At 29.2% G+C, this 21,638-nt stretch overlaps 4 protein-coding genes across 4 annotated transcripts; all 4 read left to right on the top strand.

The window, feature by feature from the left end:
* Positions 1-630: 630 nt before the first annotated feature.
* Positions 631-2,605, top strand: LOC137828843 (receptor-like protein EIX2). The gene is made up of 2 exons (XM_090304254.1): positions 631-1,891; positions 2,338-2,605. Exon 1 carries the CDS (start codon positions 709-711, stop codon positions 1,873-1,875), a length of 1,167 nt encoding a protein of 388 aa, XP_090160380.1. The 5' UTR covers positions 631-708; the 3' UTR covers positions 1,876-1,891; positions 2,338-2,605.
* Positions 2,606-6,678: 4,073 nt separating this feature from the next.
* Positions 6,679-9,483, top strand: LOC137829003 (receptor-like protein EIX1). Its single transcript, XM_090304435.1, is given in 3 exon segments — positions 6,679-7,803; positions 7,806-7,892; positions 7,895-9,483. Coding segments are annotated over 3 exon segments (2,631 nt in total). The 5' UTR covers positions 6,679-6,785; the 3' UTR covers positions 9,421-9,483.
* Positions 9,484-11,052: 1,569 nt separating this feature from the next.
* On the top strand, positions 11,053-12,599 carry LOC137829783 (multifunctional methyltransferase subunit TRM112 homolog B). The gene is made up of 2 exons (XM_068636696.2): positions 11,053-11,192; positions 11,967-12,599. Exon 2 carries the CDS (start codon positions 12,014-12,016, stop codon positions 12,380-12,382), a length of 369 nt encoding a protein of 122 aa, XP_068492797.1. The 5' UTR covers positions 11,053-11,192; positions 11,967-12,013; the 3' UTR covers positions 12,383-12,599.
* A 3,452-nt stretch (positions 12,600-16,051) lies between these two features.
* On the top strand, positions 16,052-19,350 carry LOC137830033 (receptor-like protein EIX2). The gene is made up of 2 exons (XM_068637117.2): positions 16,052-18,890; positions 19,024-19,350. Exons 1-2 carry the CDS (start codon positions 16,262-16,264, stop codon positions 19,125-19,127), a joined length of 2,733 nt encoding a protein of 910 aa, XP_068493218.1. The 5' UTR covers positions 16,052-16,261; the 3' UTR covers positions 19,128-19,350.
* The last annotated feature ends 2,288 nt before the right edge of the window (positions 19,351-21,638 follow it).

The following is a 21,638-nucleotide window of genomic DNA, read 5'->3' as shown; positions in this document are numbered from 1 at the left end:
TGTATTTTTGGGTCTTACATAGTTTGAGTCTTATCTGTCTTTATCAAGCCCAATACAATTTATGTTTTCTCTTTGTATTATAATGTTTGGCATCATTAGATGCAGAGAGGTGAATAATAAAAAAATCATTCTTTTCTTTCTTCATTTTGTTCTCTGTGCACCGTTATCTTACTTATTAGTGAAGTAAAAGAATCTCATATATTCAATAGTTTCATTACTCAATATCGCAACCCTTGGAATCATACATGTAAAAGGCTACACACCCATAAAGGTATCATAACAAATATATAATTGATATTTATCATTTAACAGACAAATTAAAATGATTCTAACGTAGACCGTCTAACACCAATCAAATGATATTATAGATAAGTTAAGATGACCTTGAGTTGTCTCCTAACGAATCTAATGATAAATCCAATTAAGATAATATAAAAAACGGATTTGCAATTAAACTGGTTAAAAAATAACAATAAAGTAAAATGGGGTTGAGATTGTTGTGTAAAAAAAATAGACAATTGAAAAACATTAAAGAAACAGGTTGACTCTCAAGTTCATTCAATTGATTTTTCTAAGATTTTCACTTTTTAAATTTTGGATCAAAACTTAATCAAATTCAACATAATCTATAAGCAAAATGTGGCGATTTTCGATGCATCGAACAACTTATTATCTGGAACCATTTTTCCTCTCTTGTGTGATCATAAGATGCTGAATGGAAAAGGCAGTTTGATCTTCTTAGACATCTCTCGTAATCATTTATCTGGAGAGCTTACAAATTGTTGGAAGAATTGGAAATCATTGATTCATGTTAACTTGGGAAGCAATAATCTGACTAGCAAGATACCATCGTCAATGGGCTCCTTATTTAGTCTTGCCTCACTACATTTGCATGAGAATAATCTCTATGGCACGATTCCTACCTCGCTACAAAATTGTCACTCTCTTTTGATCTTTAATGTGCGTGAAAATAACTTTTCAGGAAATATACCACACTGGATACCACATGATGCTAGGGCTCTCCAGCTAAGGTCCAATAATTTTAGTGGTAACATCCCAACACAGATTTGTCAAATATCTTCCCTCATTATTTTGGATATTGCTGACAACATAATCTCAGGACAGATACCAACATGCCTACATAATATAACATCTTTAGTTTTCAACAATGCTTCAGAGAGCAGCCTTTGTTTTTCCTTTCCTTTTTCTAGTTCTCTCACATACTTCTACGACGACAATCTTAAGCTGGTTACAAAAGGTCGAGTATCAGAATATGGTACAAACTTGCATTTTATGACCTTAATTGACATGTCAAGTAACAATTTGTTCGGAACAATCCCAGCCCAAATGTTCAGCCTCGTTGGATTGTGCTCTTTGAACTTGTCTCACAATAAATTAATGGGGAAAATACCATATGAGATTGGCAACATGAGAAGTTTGGAGTCCTTTGATCTTTCAGCAAACCAATTTTGGGGTGAAATTCCTCAAGGCTTGGCCAATTTGTCCTTTCTCGGAGTCTTAAACCTATCATTTAACAATTTCAGTGGCAAAATTCCATCTGGGACACAACTTCAAGGGTTTGATGCAGTGAACTATATTGGCAATGCTAATCTTTGTGGACCTCCACTTACCAAAATCTGTTGGCGGGATGGTGAACATAAAGACTCAAAGCCAATAGATGAAGATGAGGATAAAGATGAATTTTTGTCATGGTTTTATATTGGAATAGAGTCTGGATTTGTCACTGGCTTTTTGGGAGTCTCTTGTGCCATTTTCTTTAATAGAAAATGGAGGCAAGCTTACTTCAAGTTTCTTTATAATATGAGAGATCAATTTTATGTCATGGTGCTCATCAAAATCAATTCCTCTTGTTGAGCTCATACATATACTGGTGAGTGAAACCGTGCAGTTCAAATATTTCTTTAAACTTATCATCTCTTTTTTATAAATCATAAATTTTCTCATTTCATTCGCGTTACATGTCTCAAAAAATATGAAACGTTTTCCATTTCTACAACATTTTTTTTTAAGACCACCAATTATATTTGGGTTTAGTTTTTAATATTTATATTTTAATTACAAAAAATTGGAAAAAAAAAGAGTAGAACTAGGAGTAGAAACATTATTTCGCGGATAGTCTACTATGAATGAACATTTAAATTTGAATGACAAACACTTTTTAAAAAAATAAGGATAGAAATATAATTTAATTAAGGATATTCTATGATGCATTAAAAATGTGAAGTAACCAAATTATACATAAGTCCACTCAAAACTTCTATGCATTTTGATATGTTTCACTTTGGTGATAATGCGTTTATTATGTTATATCTTTAGGGCTTTATCATTTGTGAAAAAAAAAAACAAGTCATGAAGTGAAGGTAAGAGAAGAGCTATTAAGCTACAATGACAACCACTTCCAACACTGAGAAGCTCAATATCTAGATCTGTATATTATTAGATGTTGTATTTGTTGCTTTGAGAAGCCCTTTTTGTATGGTTTTGTTTTTGTTCTTTTCCCTTTTTTTTTCATTTGTTTTATGTTGAGTATTGTCTGTGAGAGAGTGCTAATAATTGTGGTTTGGAAAGATATTATTTTACACCATCTCTTTTATTTATATCCATTTGACAATTATTATTCATAATAAAATATTATATTACAATAATAAAGTAATTATAAATATAATTTTATAATAAAACAATAATTTATAAAGTTGTAGTTTTAATGTAATAGAAAGGTGGAAGTTTCAAAATATCATGATTCTTCTTTTCATATAAATATATCTACATGATAAATTCTATTTAATCAAGAGTGGGTCAACTTATAAGCAATAAAAATAGAGATAAAACAAACAAATTATTTAATTATGTGTTTTTTAATCCTATGTGAACATTAGAGTAATATGATTTTAAAAAAAAAGAGAGAATTGATTGATTTAATATCTTACTTATTTGATTTATTTGTATATCATTTGATAGATTCTAGTCAGAATTAATTTTTGAGCAACGAGACACATTTCTTTTTATTGAGACTTGAAAACTAACTTTTGAGAAATGAGATACATATCTCTTATTCAAACTTCAAATCTCATTCTGAATGAAGAATTTTACCATTAGCCTTAAAAAACATTTAAACAAAAGGATTACATTATACCTAACATCTCCTCCCACAAGTTTAGCTTTACTGGTTTGTTCTCATTGAGTTTGTCCCACAATAGTTTAACGGGGAAAATACCAAATGAATTTGGCAACATGAAAAACTTAGAGTCCTTAGATTTTTCAGTGAACAATTTTTTAGGTGAAATTCCTCAAGACTTGTCCAGTTTATCCTTTTTGAGTTACTTAAATCTGTCCTTCAATAATTTGACAGGACAAATACTGTCAGGCACACAAATGCAAGGGTTTAATATACTCATAAGCAACCGTGATCTTTGTGGACCTCCACTTACAAAAAATTGCTTGCGGAATGTGAAGCCTAAAGACACAGTGCCAACACATGAAGATGAACGTAAATCTGAATTTGTGTTATGATTTTTTATTGGAATAGAATATGGATCTGTGACGAGCTTCTTAGGAGCTTGTTGCGCTATTTTCTTTAACAGAAAAATGGAGACACGCATACTTCAAATCTCTTTACGACTTGAGAGATCGACTTTATGTCACGATAGTCATCAAAACAAATTCCTTCCGTCTCTGTTGAGGTCTATCAAGTTGCACGATTCTACCAGTAAATAAAACTTTTCCACTGTTTTGATGTTTGGGCCTTATCTATTTTTATCAAGCCCAATACAGTTTCTATTTTCTCTTTGTATTATAATGTTTGGCATCATTAGATGAAGAGAGGTGAATAATACAAAAATTATTCTTTTCTTTCTTTTTTTTGTTCTATGTGCATCCTTATCTTACTTATTAGTAAAGAAAAGGAATCTCATATATTCAATAACTTCATTACTCAATATCGCAACCCTTAGAATCATAATATCACAAGTATTTCTCATCATACACTTGTAAAAGGCTACACACCTATAAAGGTATCATAACAAATATATAATTCGTCAAATTAAAATGATTCTAACGTAGATCGTCTAACACCAATAAAATGATATTATAGATAAGTTCAGATGATCTCAAGTTGTCTTCTAATGAATTCAATGATAAATCCAATTAAGATAGTATCCAAAACGGATCTGCAATTAAATTAGTTAAAAAATAACAATAAAGTAAAAGGGAGTTAAGATTGTTGTGTAAAAAAGAAGAGTAGATGATTTGAACATGCTTAAACTATGTAGTTATGATGGTAAGATGTGGTTGTGTTATACAAATGCGTTTATATATGTGTTTATATGATGTGAATGATTTTATATCCATTTTGTACATTTGTTGTGATTTTACAATAAATTCCGATATTTCTGTTTAATAAACTATTACTTGAAGAATTATCTTACTACCTCATCCATATTAGTTTGTCAACACATTAATACAGTATCTTAGTTATACTTTAACCTTAAAAAAAATTGAAAAAATAAAATTTTGAAAAGATGAAATTTCTAATAAAATGAATGATTAACACTTTATAATCTATTTATAAATTTTTATTATTTATCTATTATAAAAATATATACTAAAATTTTAGTTCTCACAACTTTTAAATAAAGTATATGTACATATATTAATAATTTTATTAATGTGTTTTTCATGTAAGAATGTTTAATAATTAAGAAATATAAAAAAAAATCTAAGTTAATACATTATGATATAATTTAATATTATAATTCTAACCCAAAACTTATTATCTATATAACTAAATGAATTCTTTTATTAATCTTGAAAGTTAGGTGAGAAGAAAAAGAAAAATAAGTAATGTTAATAACTGATAAAAAAATTAAGACTAATATATATAGAAAATTTGACAAGTTACATATCCATATTACTTATTCAACTTGTCAAATTTTCCACATATAGAAGACTACTAATTTTCTACCCAAAAAGATTATTGCGTGTTGAATTAGTCAAAATATCAGAACTACTTTTCCAATTTAAGTCAAAAGTGAATCCATTTTGGTTGACTTACCTGTCGTAATTGATTCTAACAAATTTTCCTTTTACAATGGAATTGAATCCAAATATGATACAATCACAGTACATTTGCTTGGTTAAGAGTAAATAATAAGAGGAAAAAAATATAGTAGAAATAACTTGATAAAAGATAAATAGGTGAAAAATAATATTACATGTGAAATTAGTTAATTAAATATAAATAAACGAGAAATAAAATAGAGGGATGATTTACAAATTATATGATTTGATTGATTTAAGAATAAATATACTCTATATAAACAAAATTATAAACCTTACTTTTATCTACATTAAAAAATAATTTAAATAATATGACAACATTTGAAAAAAAAATAATTTATGAATGACTAATCTGATTTTTTATGTATTAAATATGTTATGAAATTTAATTTTATTAGTTTTTTTTATTTTTATTTTTGTGTTGTGAACTCTGTTGATACACAAGTAGATGTTAATATAAGTGAATGAGCATATTAGACTACTATATTTTGAGCTTTAGTTCGATAAATATTATATTATATAAGTTTTAATAATGTATTTTGTGAAAAATTTCAAGCTTTATATTGGATTTTGTAGAATATATAGTGTAATTGTCTATAATTTTTGGGATGTTACATATGGTAAACTAAAAAATAATATACTTTAATATTTTATAAATAATTATGTTTCTAATAAATAATTAAAATAAAAATATTAAAAATAGTAAATAAATTTAATAAAATTATATTTTAATAATTTATAAAGTAATTTATTTAATACATTTATTTTAAAATGTAATTTTTTATTTATTAAATTTTATAAAAAAATTATAATTTAAATTTATTTTAAACGAAATACATATTTTTAAAAATTATTTTTGTTCGTTAAATTATTTTGGAAAAATGATTTTATGAATATATTGATATAAAAAAATTGTTTTATTATACAAATCAAATTAACTAGAATTTTTTTTACTCTAAATCACTGCATTTCTTACTCTCTTCCTCTCTTTTTTTAGTTTTTTTATATTTCCTACTCAATGCAAAAACAGCATAATGGGGTAACAGAGAATAAAAGGAGGTGGTTAGCTGGGAGAGATAACAGTTGTTATAAATTTTATTATTTAAAAAATTCTAAAGAAAATGTGAATTTGAATTTTTCTTTCAGATTTCGTTTAAAAATATATTTCTATTTTATATTTTTATTATTAATTTTTTTGAAATAATATTATTCAACTTTTTTTTAAAAAGGATTTTAATTACATATAAAATAAACTTTTAATTAACGCGCAAATACCACTACAAGGAATTTTACTCCTGGACATACTAGTGCGCATTGAACTGGTCAATAAGGAGGAAAACTGTCACTCACTACAATGCAGTGTGATTTGTGCTTGTTATTTGATAATTCAACTGATTTTTCACTCAAATATTAATTAGTTTGTCTCTATTGGCCACGACTATTAACAGGAAATGCATAAAATACATAACTTTAGTAGGATTTGGGATAGGTGTTTCAAAAATCAAATTCATGAGCATCGATATTGGCGCACTGCGAGGAAATTTCTTTGCCCAGGTCGTTGTCATGCAAATTAATTATATTTTGTCATTGAACACAAAATTTTATTATAAATCGTAAAGGAGAAACTATTAACAGTGTAAATTGAGTTCTCTGCTCAATGAACTTCAAGTCCTCCCTTCCTAGTTGGCTTCTATAGTTCTCTTGTAACCATGAATACATCACTCTCTCAGTATGCAACCCTTTTTGCATGGTTGCTATATGCAATCATGTTGAACAAGGTCACTTGCAGTTTCAATATCCGTTGCCACCATAAAGACAAGCAAGCTCTCTTTAACTTCAAGCAAGGAATCATAGATCCATCACACGCTCTCTCTTCATGGTTCACCCAACAAGATTGTTGTCAATGGAGAGGAGTGACATGTGACAACATCACAAGTAGAGTCACTCACCTCAGTCTTCCATGTTCTACAACTCTTCCAACTTATACTGATAAAACAAATAAGTCCCTCTGCCTCACAGGTTCTATTTATTTATCTTCTATGGACTTTGAATTTCTCAGTTACTTGGATTTGGGGAATAATGACTTTTTAGCTTTCCAATTTGATTCTGTGAATCATAACTATCAGAACCTATCTGTAGCGGTTCATTCTCGTCGGTTTGTCAACTCTTCAGCTCTTCGATATCTTGATTTATCAGGTAACGAAAATCTAGCCATGAATAGTCTTCAATGGCTTTCTCGCATGTCCTCCTTGGAACATCTCAACCTTGGTGGCATTGATCTTCGCAAAGAAACTAATTGGCTTCAATTAGTCACCATGCCATCATCACTTTCTGAACTTTACTTGATGGGTTGTCAACTTGAAAACTTGAGTCCCTCTCTTCAATATGCAAATTTTAGTGCGCTTAGATATCTTGCGCTTTCTGAAAATGAATTTCACTCAGAGTTGTCTAAATGGTTATTCAATATTAGTCACGATATCTCTCGTATTGGTTTTAGATCATGTTCTTTAAGAGGCCAACTGCCAAAGGAATTGTTAAATCTTCGAGATCTGGAAGCTTTAGTCTTGGAAGATAATAACTTCAATGGACCAATTCCAGATTGGTTGGGCGAACTTGAACACCTGCAATATCTTATTCTTCGATCAAACTTGTTTTCTGGATCTATTCCCACAAAATTGGGAAATTTATCATCATTAATTTCCTTGACCGTTGGTGAAAATCAACTTGCAGAGTCGTGTCTGAGAGAAATTTTGCCAAAATGTCAAAATTAAAGGAGATAGATATATACTTATCACCACCATTAATCTTTGATTTTGAACCCACTGGGTTCCACCTTTTCAACTTGTACAGATACTTCTTGGATTTGCAGGTCCTAACTTTCCTATGTGGTTATATACACAAAGGTCTCTTGAAAGTTTAGCTATTGTGGAATCATCATTTGAGGCACAGGGCAAATTTTGGAATTTTCTATCAAAAATTCCTGAGGTCGAAATAGAAGAAAAATTGATTGATGGGAACCTATCAAACGTGGTTTTGAACTCTACATACATAGATTTATCTTCAAATGGCTTGAAAGGTGGCTTGCCTCGGTTATCATCCAACGTGGCTGTTGTCTTGTTATCAGACAACTTGTTATCAGGAGACCTCACCCCCCTCTTGTGTGATCATAAGATGTTGAGTAGGGAAAGCAATTTGCTCTACTTGGACATATCTTTGAATCATCTATCTGGAGCGCTTACTAGTTGTTGGAGGAACAAGAAATCTCTGGTTCATGTTAACTTAGGAGGCAATAATCTAACAGGAGAGATACCTCCATCAATGGACTTGTTATCCAATCTCACCTCCCTGCATTTGCATGAGAATAAGCTTTATGGACAGATTCCTTTCTCGTTGAAAAATTGTCACTCTCTGTTGATCTTTAATGTTCGGGATAACAATTTATCAGGAAACATACCACATTGGATATCACTCGATGCAAAGGCTCTGCAATTAAGGTCCAATAATTTTACTGGTAATATCCCTCCACAAATATGTCAAATGTCTTCCCTCATTATTTTGGATTTTGCCCATAACACTATCTCAGGATATATAACCAGTTGTTTGCAAAATATCACAGCCTTAGTTTTCAACAATGCTTCACGATACAGGTTTTCTTATTCCTTCCCTTCATTTCATAATCGTTACTTGATCATGGATGATGGTCTTGAGTTAGTTACAAAAGGTCAAGTATCAAAATATGAGAAAAACCTACACTTTGTCACCTTAATTGATATGTCAAATAACAATTTCACTGGAACAATACCTTCCCAAATGTTTAGCCTCACTGGATTGTTCTCCTTGAATTTGTCCCACAATAGTTTAACAGGGAAAATACCAAATGAAATTGGCAACATGAAAAACTTGGAGTCCTTGGATTTTTCAGTAAACCATTTTCAGGGTGAAATTCCTCAAGACTTGTCCAGTTTATCATTTCTGAGTTATTTAAACCTGTCATTCAACAATTTGACAGGTCAAATACCATCAGGCACACAAATGCAGGGGTTCAATGTACTTAGTTATATAGGCAATCGTGATCTTTGTGGACCTCCACTTACAAAAAATTGCTCGCAGGATGTGAAGCCTAAAGACAAAGAGCCAACATATGAAGATGAACATAAATCTGAATTTGTGTCATGGTTTTTTATTGAAATAGAATCTGGTTTTGTGACGAGTTTCTTAGGAGTTTGTTGCGCTATTTTCTTCAACCGAAAATGGAAACACGCATACTTCAAATTTCTTTACAACTTGAGAGACCGACTTCATGTCACGATAGTCATCAAAACAAATGTATTCCGTCTCCATTGAGATCTATCAAATTGCATGATTGTACCAGTAAATAAAACATTTCCACTCAAATTTCTTTTGATATATTTAAGATGAAATGTTGTACGTGTGAGAGAGAGAATGGAATGATTTTTGTTTTTTTTCGTAATTATTGAAAAAAATACATTAATTACTTGTACTTTTTGTGCTTGATCTTTAATAAAACTTTTAATATAATTACATTAAATTTATAAAATGTATCAAAAGTGGTTACGGTTATCAACCAACCCAATTAAATTAGGTTAGGTTCATTTATGAGTGAGTCATACTTAACCCAACTCAATTTTGTGATAAATTTAGTAAGTATGACCTCAAAACCACTTTTTCATAAAGTTTTATATATTTAATATTTAATTTTTAAATTTCAAATTTTCTTCTATTTTATTTTTATAAACATTTAAATTCACTATAATTTTATAAATATTTAAAATTTATTCTCCCATTTTTAATTAAAATTTTCAAAACATTTTTTACTTAAATTTTTTAAAAAAAAATCTTTTATTTTATTTTATTGGTTCTTAAATTTATTTTTATTCTATTTTATATTTCACTTTTTTCTTTTCCATTCCCTCTAAATAAAAAAAATATAAAATTCTAAAATCACCATCAGAAACCAAATTCTAAAAGAGTTTGTTTTTTTAAATACAAAATAAAACCATAGGAAAAATGCTACTAGATAAAAAAATAAAAACAAAAATAAAAACAAAAGAAGGTAAATGAAATAATAATAATGAAAATAGTCTTATTTTAGAAAAAAATTCCTATTGTTCCTATTAATCCAATTTTTAAACACAACAAGTTAACCAACAGATTTAAATCATTGTACCTTTAAATATGATTCAACAATATAATTAAAAAGACAGGTTTAGACGAGGATAATAAATATTTCTTTAAACTTGATAATCTCTTTGTTATAAATCATAAAACATATTTTTTTCTCATTTCATTAGGATAATATGTCTCAAAAAAGAAAAAAATTTCATTTTGACAACACTTCTGTTGGAGATCCTACGTCGACTAGATATTAGAGCCTTTCATTGTATATAAGTGGGTGCAACCCTATGAATCGATTTTATGAGGGTGAGTTAAGCTCAAAGTCCACTTTGTAATATGGTATTATAGCCTTTCATTGTATATAAGTGGGTGCAAACCTCAACCTTATGAGCAGGTTTTATGGGGTTGAGGTAGACTTAAAATCCATTTTGTAATACTTCCTTTTTAAAATCACCAATTACATCTGGGTTTAGTTTTTAATAAAAAAAATTGCAAAAAAATGAAAAAAAAAATTAGAACTAAGAGTAGAAACATAATTTGACAGATATTCTATGAACTGAACATCTAAATTTTAATGACAAACACTTTTTTAAAAAATGAAAAATAAATAGAATAAGGGTAGAAATATAATTTAAAGGATATTCTATGATGCATTAAAATTGTGAAGTAACAAATATTTATTTATATCCATTTGACAATTATTATTCATAATAACATATTACATTAAATAAAAAATTAACAAATATTTAACTCAGATTTTAAAAATAAAAATATTTACTAATATAAAAAAATATGCAAAATTAAAATAACAATTGCTATTCCCATGTCCATAATAATCCATTAAAAGCCTAGGTACTCATTACATACACCACCTCGCCGCACACAGAACATTGGAGTGTTGTGACTTTGCTGTTGCTAAAGCTAACTTCGCGCTCCACATCGTTTGCTGCCATCTCGTCTCGCCGGAGCGTCGCTGTCGGGTACCTCTCTTTCTTGTCTTGTAGGTCGAATCTCTTTTCTCTGTAGGGTTCTGGGTATCAAAGTTCAAAACTTCCTGCACGAAGGAATCAGCCATAATAGGGCAAAAATACCCAAATTAGTGTTTTTTTTCTGTTTGTCAATTCAAATTAATTGGTTAAGGGTTTGTTGAACTTGAAAGTTAATCCATGGGGTGATTTGGTGTGTCCCAAGGTTGGCTTAGATGCTCCTCGTGTGTTCTAATTTTACAGCGTACAAGAGTCCTTAGTCTTTCAAATTAAGTTGTAAAAAGAGAGTGTGTGCTGAATCAATTGTGTAATCTGTATTCTGAATTCCATCAATTCTGTTTGATGAAAGTTTGCATCATTGGTTTGTTATTTATTCTGATTCTGATTATACACCTTCTTAAATGCTCTGATGAGGTATGCTCTCTGTTGGGTGAAATGTGAAGTGTGATTGGATTTTGTGTACTTTCAAAAGTGGATTTTGTAAGGAAACGGAGTATGAAACCATAGTGGTGATTTAATTGTGTGTTGGTATTTTAATTTACCTTTGTTGATTGAGAGGAAGATATAGTTAGAATTGGATTGGAAAGTGCTTTCGATATACTTGTTTGTTTCTTTTGATGTGCAACAGAAAAAGAAGACAAGTTGAGCATAAGTAAGGAATTGGATTGGTATAAAACAATAGTGAACTGGAACCTGAACTAAACTTGATTCATTGGAATTAGTAGGGATGATGCTTGATTGTGTTTTATTTGTATTTTGAACTTGTAGGGCTAAGTTTCAAGTGTTGCTGCTGATATTCTGACTTGTTAGTAAAGATGAGACTACTAACACATAACATGCTGTCATCAAACATAAAGGGTGTGGTGAATGGATTCCCATTGCGCATTGAAGCAGAGAAAGTGGCGGAAAAGACTGTGGAAATGAATGGGGAATTTCTGAAAAAGATGTTTGAGAAGGTTGATTGGAAGGCTTTCGTTGATGCATCAAAGGCCATGGGATACACTGAACTACCTGAGGAGGCGGACTCTTCCATGCTGGACTCTGATGAATTTCTGAACCGGTTTCACCATGCTCTCTTGGAACTCCACCTTGAGGAAGGGGCTCTTGTATGCCCTGAGACTGGGCGACGCTTTCCTGTCAGTAAGGGCATTCCAAATATGCTTCTTCACGAAGATGAGGTCTGAGTTTTGTTATTATTCATCACCCTTACCTGTTTAGTGGCACTAGTTATGAATGCTGGTAATGGAACTGCAGACTTTAAAAGTTGTGGATGTCAAGTTTACCTTCTTTTTGTTGACCCGTGATGTATCCTTTGGCTGGGCTGTTCTTTGGATAGTTTGACTATTCCTGAATGCAGGGTACATGAAACTGCAGCATAAGAAATAGCTTCAAAGTTTTTTTTTTATATGCATGTGTTTTCTAGTACTAGTTACTGTCTTTTGTGTTGATGCTAATGGCTATTGATTGGAGTGTTTATCTCCTCTTTTGGACATGTCATATGCCCCAAAGGCATAATGCATGTAACAGTTTTGCCCGGATGCTTCATATGAAAAAGCATGTGCTGGATTTTTATTGAAAAAAAAATCAGTAAAGTTTTATAGCCTAATAGTGGTACCCTCACTTTTTTTTATACAACAAAAAATAATTAAAATAAATTACTGAAAGTTATACTAAAGTTATATACATAAAAAATAATTATAAAAATAACTTTTATAATGTTATAATTATATAATAGGAATACGGGTAAATTTCCATCAAAATAAAAAGTAAAATTATAATAAAATGTATAAAAAAATAGTTATAACATTTTAATTTGTTATATAAAATCATTATTATAATTATACATAAAAACAGTTTCATTTTTATGGATAGTTTTTTCAGATAATAACTAAAGAAATGATTAATGAATATTAAAATATAAAAGTAAAAGAGATTATATATATAATTATAATTATAATTATAAAATTCAATGTAAAATTATTATTTGTTATAGATAAATTATGTAGATGTGATAACTGCATAATGTTTTATTTGAGAACTTCATTTTTATTTTTAGAAATTTCTTTGTTCTTATGGTTAGATTTTTAAAAGATTTTTTTTTCTCTTTTTAACTGTTATTTTAAAATTTAAAATAATATAAATTATTTTTACTTAGTTTACTTACATGTAATTTATTATGATGTATACATGAAAAAGAGTAAAATAAAAAAAAGTCTTATAAACATTTTATTAAAGTAAAGAATTTTTTTCTATATTGAGTAATGATTTTTATACATTAAGTATTAACTAATCAGAAATAATTTTATTTGTGACTTTATTTTTTAATTCATCAAACTTATCACACATAATTTTTAAATAAATGACAGCGTAATTTCTTTTCTACCCTTCTTGTATTTAATTAAATTCCTAGTTTTATGACTTTCCATTCTGAGTATTTTTTTACATACATTTAGAAACAGTGTTTTGTCCAAATATCTTGGAATATTTTAGTGAGGGTATAATAGGCTTGGATTGTAAATATATTGGTTTTTATATACTACTAATTAATGGGGAAACTCTTCTGAAGAATATTTATTTAATTTACATTTGAATAAAATAAATTATTGTTAGTAGCTTAAAATAATATATCAGGACTATGCTTCAATTGGAATAAAATAAAATAAAAATAAAAAGTTAAAAAAAATTGATGATTTAGAAAGTTGACTGCAATTTGTATTAGAAAGTGAATTTTAAGCCTAACTCAACCCCATAAAACCGGCCCAATGGGATGAGGTTTGCACCCACTTATATACTATAAAAGGCTCTAATCTTTAGTCGATGTGGGATCTCCAACACACCCCTGATACCATATTACAAAGTGGACTTTAAGCCTAATTCAATCCCATAAAACCGACTCAATGGGATGAGGTTTGCACCCACTTATATACTATGAAAGGCTCTAATCTCTAGTGGATGTCGAACAATTTGTTTTGTTCCATGTTGAGGTTTGAGGTATTGGAGTGCCTTGTTTGGTTCAGGTGTGGGATTTATCCTTCAGTTACATCTCTATTGTAATACTGATTTAAACTATTTTAATATTTAAGTTTTAATTGAAATTTAAGTATTAATATAAAGTTGAATGTAACTACATAGAACTATTAATTTACATACTATGCAATTACACTAGTCAATGGAGTGTCCTTGGTTGTTCAGAATTGACAGAGACAAAGCCATGTGACTCACAACTGCATCAAAGAAAAAAAGAATTAACTTTTATTGGATGGAAAAACAAAATCTGCAGCCTGATAAATATTTGTGTATAATAAGTAAGAGAATTTAATTATTTATTTATTAATAGAATAAGTATGGGTATTAAACTTGCTAAAAATTATTAATGAAATTATTTTAATATATTTTTAAAAAATGAAGTGATAAAATTAAAGTTATTAGTAAGATAAATATTAAATATTTAAAATTTGATTTTATATATTTATGCATTTTTATTTAAATTTATGAAATTAAATTTATTTTAAAAAGATTAATTTTTTAAATTATATATATTTTAGTGCAACTCATTTAAATTTGATTTTTAGAAAGATCAAATTTATTTGGATTAATATTATAGTGTGCCATTTTATTTGAATTATTATTATTTTTTATCAGTGTTTATATTTATCGTCATTGACCTAGTTAATGAAAAAGTTAGTAAGAGCTGTAGGTGTACCAAAATAATAATGATGAAAAACCTATTCCTTCAAAATCTATTCCTTCATTATTCTGATGATAGCACGTAATAGTAAATCTACACTAATTCCTTCTTAATTTAATTATATGACATCATCATATAAATCTAGATAAATGATACATAAATTATCAGGATTGACTCATTAATTATTCATTATTTTTTTTATAATGAACTCTTTCTCTTCTTCTATATAAAAGAAAATTTGTGAGAAAAAAAATATATAAGTAAATAAGAATAACAATATAGAAAGTATAAGAGAATTGATATACATACTAGAATAGAAATCCTAATGAGCTAGAAAGACATTCTATTATATTCTAGTTTGTGAGATTAAGTTTTGTGTGATGTTTCCCATCTTAACTATTTTTAGTATCATTAATCTATTTTTTTCGTCTATTTATTGCTTATTCTACTATATTTTTGTCTCCTAATTCCTAGGAAATAGCATAATTGCAAGACAATTCTTGGTTGCAAAAGTTAATATCTGTTTCATCCTATAAAAAGAAACAGTGGAATTAAAGAAAATACAAGATTGAAAAAAATGAAGATAGAAATTTATTGGTTGAAAAAATAATGAAAATAAAGATATCTTACATTAAAAAAAGAAAAAGATAGTACTGTTATTTATTATTAATACTTCTATTTTTACTGTTATTATTACTGTAAAATTAATCAGAAGAAGAAGAAAACTGTGATTATACATAATCCACTATAAACTTGATTTGCAATCAGATTTTTTATATTCTTTTTTATCATTTTGTTAACATTATGAATTATTCAATGTTGCTTTTGGTGGATCTACTTTCAATTTGTCTCCCAAATGAATATCTCTTTCTTGCTTCCTCCGCTTTTCATTCTCATTACATGACTTTCTTTGGTAACATAGACGAGTTTAATGTTATATTTGATTAGAGAGAATAAAAGAAGAAAAAATGTAGGATAAAGAGAGTAAAAATATTAATGATCTAACAGCAATAAATTTTTGGTAGGTCCTCCCAAGACTAGATGGTTGACTTGATTAATGATAGAAAAGAAAAGTCTTGAAAAATGCTTTGATTGAGAAAGTTCAAGTTTTGTAAACAATGCTATGAAGTTTGGTCGCCCAAGTAGTTGGCTGGCAGCAATACTGATAATATTTTCTTATTGAAAATGAAATTTTAGCAGAGATGAAGTTTTTTTTTCCTGTTATCCAAAGATGAAGATATATGAACTACAAACTCTTTAACAGTATAAATAGAGTTCTCCCTGAACTTCAACTCATCATCCCTAGCTCACTCCTTATTCATCAATTTATGTCAAGACAAACTCTCCTTATTACTTCTTCAGTTATCTTCTAATCATGAATACGTTTTCCTCTCAGTATGCAATCATCTTTGCCTGGTTTTTATGCGCAATCATGTTCAACACTGGCATGTGCAACTCCAATATCCGCTGCAACCATAAAGACAAGGCTGCTCTCTTAAAGTTCAAGCAAGGAATCGAAGATCCAGCAGGTGTGCTCTTTTCATGGTCCACTCAAAAAGATTGCTGTGAATGGAAAGGAGTCATGTGTGACAATTTCACAAGTAGAGTCACTCACCTCAGTCTCCCTTGTTCTACAACTCTTCCAACTTACATTGATACGATAGATAGATCACACTGCCTCACAGGTTCCGTTTACCTATCATTGTTTGTTGTGGAGTTTGAATTTCTATATCACTTGAATTTGAGTAATAATAACTTCTCAGACATCCAATTTGGTTCTCTTGATTGCCATAATCTATCTATTGGTGCTCCTTCCCATCAATGTGTAAACTCTTCGGTTCTTCGTTATCTTGATTTATCATTTAACCATGGTGCCATCACTAGTCTTCAATGGCTTTCTCATTTTTCCTCCTTGAAATATCTGAACCTCGATGCCATTGATCTTCACGAGGAAACCAAATGGCTTCAATTAGTCACCATGCTTCCATCACTTTCAGAGCTCCACATGCGTAATTGTCATCTTAAAGACCTGAGTCCGTCTCTTCAATATGCTAATTTTACAGCACTCAAAGTTCTTTCTCTTCCTGGAAATGGTTTTCATTCGAAGTTACCAAAATGGCTGTTCAATTTAAGTGGTATCTCTTCTATTGACCTCGGGTCAAATTTTTTAGAAGGCCAACTACCTGAGGCCTTGTTAAATCTTCAACACTTGGAAATCTTGAACTTGAATGGTAATCACTTCAATGGACCAATTCCACATTGGTTAGGAGAATTTGAACATCTGCAACATCTTAATCTTAGAAAAAACATGTTTTCTGGATCTATTCCCACAAGTTTGGGAAATCTATCATCCTTAATTTTCTTGGCAGTTAGCTCAAATAGATTGACAGGAGTTGTGTCTGAGAAAACTTTTGCTAGACTGTCACAATTGAAGGATTTAGCTATTTTCATATCACCACCATTAATCTTTGATTTTGACTCCCACTGGATTCCACATTTTCAACTTGAGCGATTAATTCTTTCATTCTCAGGTCCTAAAATCCCTGTCTGGTTATACACACAAAAGTCTCTTGAATATTTAAGTATTTATGAATCATCATTTGAGGCCAAAGGGAAGTTTTGGAATTTTCTGTCAAGAATGAAAGAAGTCCATTTAGAACATAATTCGATAGATGGGAACTTGTCAAATGTGGTGTTGAATTCTACATTCATATCATTGTCATCAAATGATCTGAAGGGCCGGTTGCCTCGATTGTCATCCAATGTGGTCGTTGTACGGTTGTCAAACAACTCATTATCAGGAAACATGTCTTCTCTCTTGTGTGATGATGAGATGTTGAATGGGAAAAGTAGTTTGGTGTACTTAGACATATCACTTAATCTTCTGTCAGGAGGTCTTACAAATTGTTGGGAAAATTGGAAATCATTGATTCATGTTAATTTGGGAAGCAATAGTTTAACAGGCATGATACCTTCATCAATGGGCTTGTTATCTAATCTTACGTCATTCCATATACATGAAAATAAGCTCTATGGAGAGATTCCTTCCTTTGAAAATTGCTACTCCCTGTTAATCTTTAATGTTCGTGAAAACAACTTTTCAGGAAACATACCAAATTGGATACCTCATGGTGCAAAAGTTCTCCAATTAAGATCCAATTATTTTACAGGAAATATCCCAACATATATATGCCAAATGTCTTCCCTCATTGTTTTGGATATTGCAAATAACACAATCTCAGGACATGTACCCAACTGCCTTCACAATATCACAACCTTAGTTTCCAGCAAAACTTCACTCAACAAGCTTTCTTTTTTCTTTCCCATGCGTGATGGTGACCGCTACACCTTTGAAGACAATCTTGAGCTGGTTATAAAGGGTCAAGCATTAGAATATGGAAAGAACCTTCACTTTATGAGCTTAATTGATATGTCAAGTAACAATTTGTCTGGAACATTACCTCTCCAAATGTTTACCCTCACTGGATTATGTTCCTTGAACTTGTCTCACAATAAATTAACAGGAAAAATACCAGATGAGATTGGAAACATGAACAATTTGGAGTCCCTTGATTTCTCAACAAACCAACTTTGGGGTGAAATTCCCCAAACTCTATCAAATTTGTCCTTTTTGAGTTACTTAAACCTGTCATTCAACAATTTCAAAGGCAAAATACCACTGGGAACACAACTTCAAGGATTCAGTGCACTTAGTTATATAGGTAATCGTGATCTTTGTGGAACTCCATTGACAAATATATGCTTCCAAGATGGTAAATCTAAAGAAGCAAAGCAAAATCACGATGATAGATCTGAATTTTTGTCATGGTTCTATATTGGAATAGAAAGTGGATTTGGCACAAGCTTTTTGGGAGTTTGTTGTGCCCTTCTCTTAAATAGAAAATGGAGGCATGCTTACTTCAGGTTTCTCTATGGTTTGATAGATCGACTTTATGTCATGGGACTCATCAAAATAAATTCCTTCTGTTTGCATGTTCATATTGGTAAGTAAAACTTTCAATTCAGGTTTTATTTTTCTATTTATAGAAATTATCATGTTAGAGGTTTTATATCACACAAGCCATCACTCCTTAGGTTTATCATAATGATAATGCTTTTATTATATTACATCTTCAGGCATTCCTCATTCTTCAAAAGGGAATAAGTCATCAAGTGTAAAAGAAAACAAAGACAGTGATGCAATTTTGATGGCAACAACTACCAATGTCCATGTTGATTAGCTATTAGCTCCAGACTTAGATTTTGTTTATTGTTAATTATTTTTAGTCCATTGAGAGATTGTGATGAGAGTTATGTACTGCTATTTTGCTTCTTTATTTTCCCATGTAAGGATCTTAGAGTAATACATGATGGTGTTAATCTTTGCAGCATTATCTTAGGAAGCATATAGTTTTTGAATAAGTTTATGAAGATATGTATCCATTTTCATTTCCAAAAACCTTTACTTTACTCTCCCAATTTTGAGTTTCTTGTTCATTTATAATACTAGTTTTTTTTTTATCTGTCAAGTCTTTAATTTATCTGGCACATTTTATCCTTCTCATATTTTAGGAAATTTAAAATGTTTAAAATTTGAATTATTTTTTATTTAAATTTCTTTTATCTTTAAATTAGTTCATTTTCTAAAATTTAGATAGGATAATTTAATTTTTACTATATAAAAAGTTAAATAAACATTTTGAAAATTTGAAATTATAATATTTATTGTTCCCGTATGCCAATATAGTCTCACATCGCTCAGGAATCGAGGTCAATGACACTTTATATACTCCCTCCTCTCTTCACTCTTCGAGGCGCCTTTTAAGGACAAAACCGTGATAGAGCACCGACCTCCAAAGCGGACAATACCTCGGATGTGGTGATTGACCCTAGCGATACTGTTCAACGACCTGAGGTCGGAATATTTATAATAAAAGTTATATAAGTTAAAAACTATAGTATTAGTAAGTATATATTATTTATTCTAAAATATATACTAGATGAACTACACGATCATCACATATTAAAAAAAAACAACCACAAAACAAAGCAAAGGGTAAGCTAGCTATTTTTAAAAACTTAATATAACTATAACTTTAAACATCCACATAAAGTCATTAATTCTCAAGCATTTCACATAATCAAATGTCTATCAAAGAAATTCACAATTCATCTTTCTCTTGTCAGACTTCTACTAATTCACAACACATAGATACTTAACTCTATTTTAAAATGAAACCTGAATAATTGAATTTTTATTTATATAGCCTTTTCACTTTAATAGTAAAATATTCGGATACCATTTTAATTGTACTATTTCTATTATAAGACTATTTTTCTCAATCCTTATAAACATTCTATATACTTTACAAGTTGCGTTATAATTTTATAATTTAAAATGAAAAGTTCATATAGTGAAAAAAGAAAAAGTAAAAGACAAAATATAGAAATGAATATAAATGAAAATACTCAAATGATAAAAGAAGCATACTCCTTTCCACAATAAAATAGGTAAATTTAATGTTAACATTAAAGTTATCAATAATTGTTTCCATTTTTTAAATGATTGTTAATATTTTGGAAATAATATTTTTATTTTTATTTAATATTTATCACTTCAGTTATTATTGTTTGGAGAGAGAATACTGATTATGTAATTTGTGTTTCTTTCTCGTATCCTCTTGTCTCAATAAAAATAGTTTACCATATTAATTATAATATTTCTTATTTTTATTAAAAAATATAAATTAGTTAAAATTGTTTGAAAAAACACTTAACAGACCATTATAAACAAATCTCATGATAACAAATAATTTTCTAAAAGTAATAATTGGACGTCTATAGGATTGATCAAAAGGATAGAGAAATGTGAATATTACTTTGTACTCTAATTTATATATAAAAAGTGAATTAATATAAGATATTTGATCGGTTATAACAAAAGTTAAAATAAAAAAATAAACACTATTTTCTTTTAGAAAATTTAATAGCCATTAACAAATACAATTTTATTGGCGATTTGTAAATGCTAAAAATGTCATTATTCTATTAGCTGAAGGAAGGTGAACATTAATTTAAGAAAACTAAGAAACTATCATTTCCTTTGACTTTATAACTAATTATCCTGCAGCAATATTAACCAACCATTCATATAAATTTAACATTAAATCAACCAAAAGTCCAAAAGTACAACCCTGCTTTGACGCCGAATGAAAGAAAAATTACAAAAATATTTTATTTATTTAATTTGCATTTCAATTAAATAAATCATTGTTTAAGTAGCTTAAAAGAATATATCAGGATTATAATTCAATTTGAATAAATAAAAAATTTTAAAAAAATGATGATTTAAAAAGTTCATTGCAATTTATTTTCTTCCCTGTTGAGGTTTGAGAGAATTTTTTTGGTGTAATTTGTTTCATTTCTTACGAGTAAATTTTTTTAAAAATTATTAAAAATAAATAAGTGAAGGAATATGATTTTAACTTAGAAGTTCGTGCATATAAATTCCGTTTTAATAAAATCTTCCTCTTTTTTAATAAGAAATCGTGATCTAAAGGGAGATTTTTTATTTTTTTATTTTGTTTAATTAAGCACGATTTCCGTAACACCCTATAATTTACATATAACTATCACAATAAAAGTTCTTCCAGTTTCTGTATAAACTTGGAGTTTTTCAAAACATTCCTAATACATGATTAGGATTTATAGAAATATAAATATTTACAATACAGGTTTCAAAATCAACACCT

Source organism: Phaseolus vulgaris, chromosome 7 (assembly GCF_051622355.1).
Source record: "Phaseolus vulgaris cultivar YP4 chromosome 7, ASM5162235v1, whole genome shotgun sequence".
NCBI lineage: Eukaryota > Viridiplantae > Streptophyta > Magnoliopsida > Fabales > Fabaceae > Phaseolus > Phaseolus vulgaris.
This window is presented reverse-complemented; position numbering and strand designations above follow the sequence as displayed.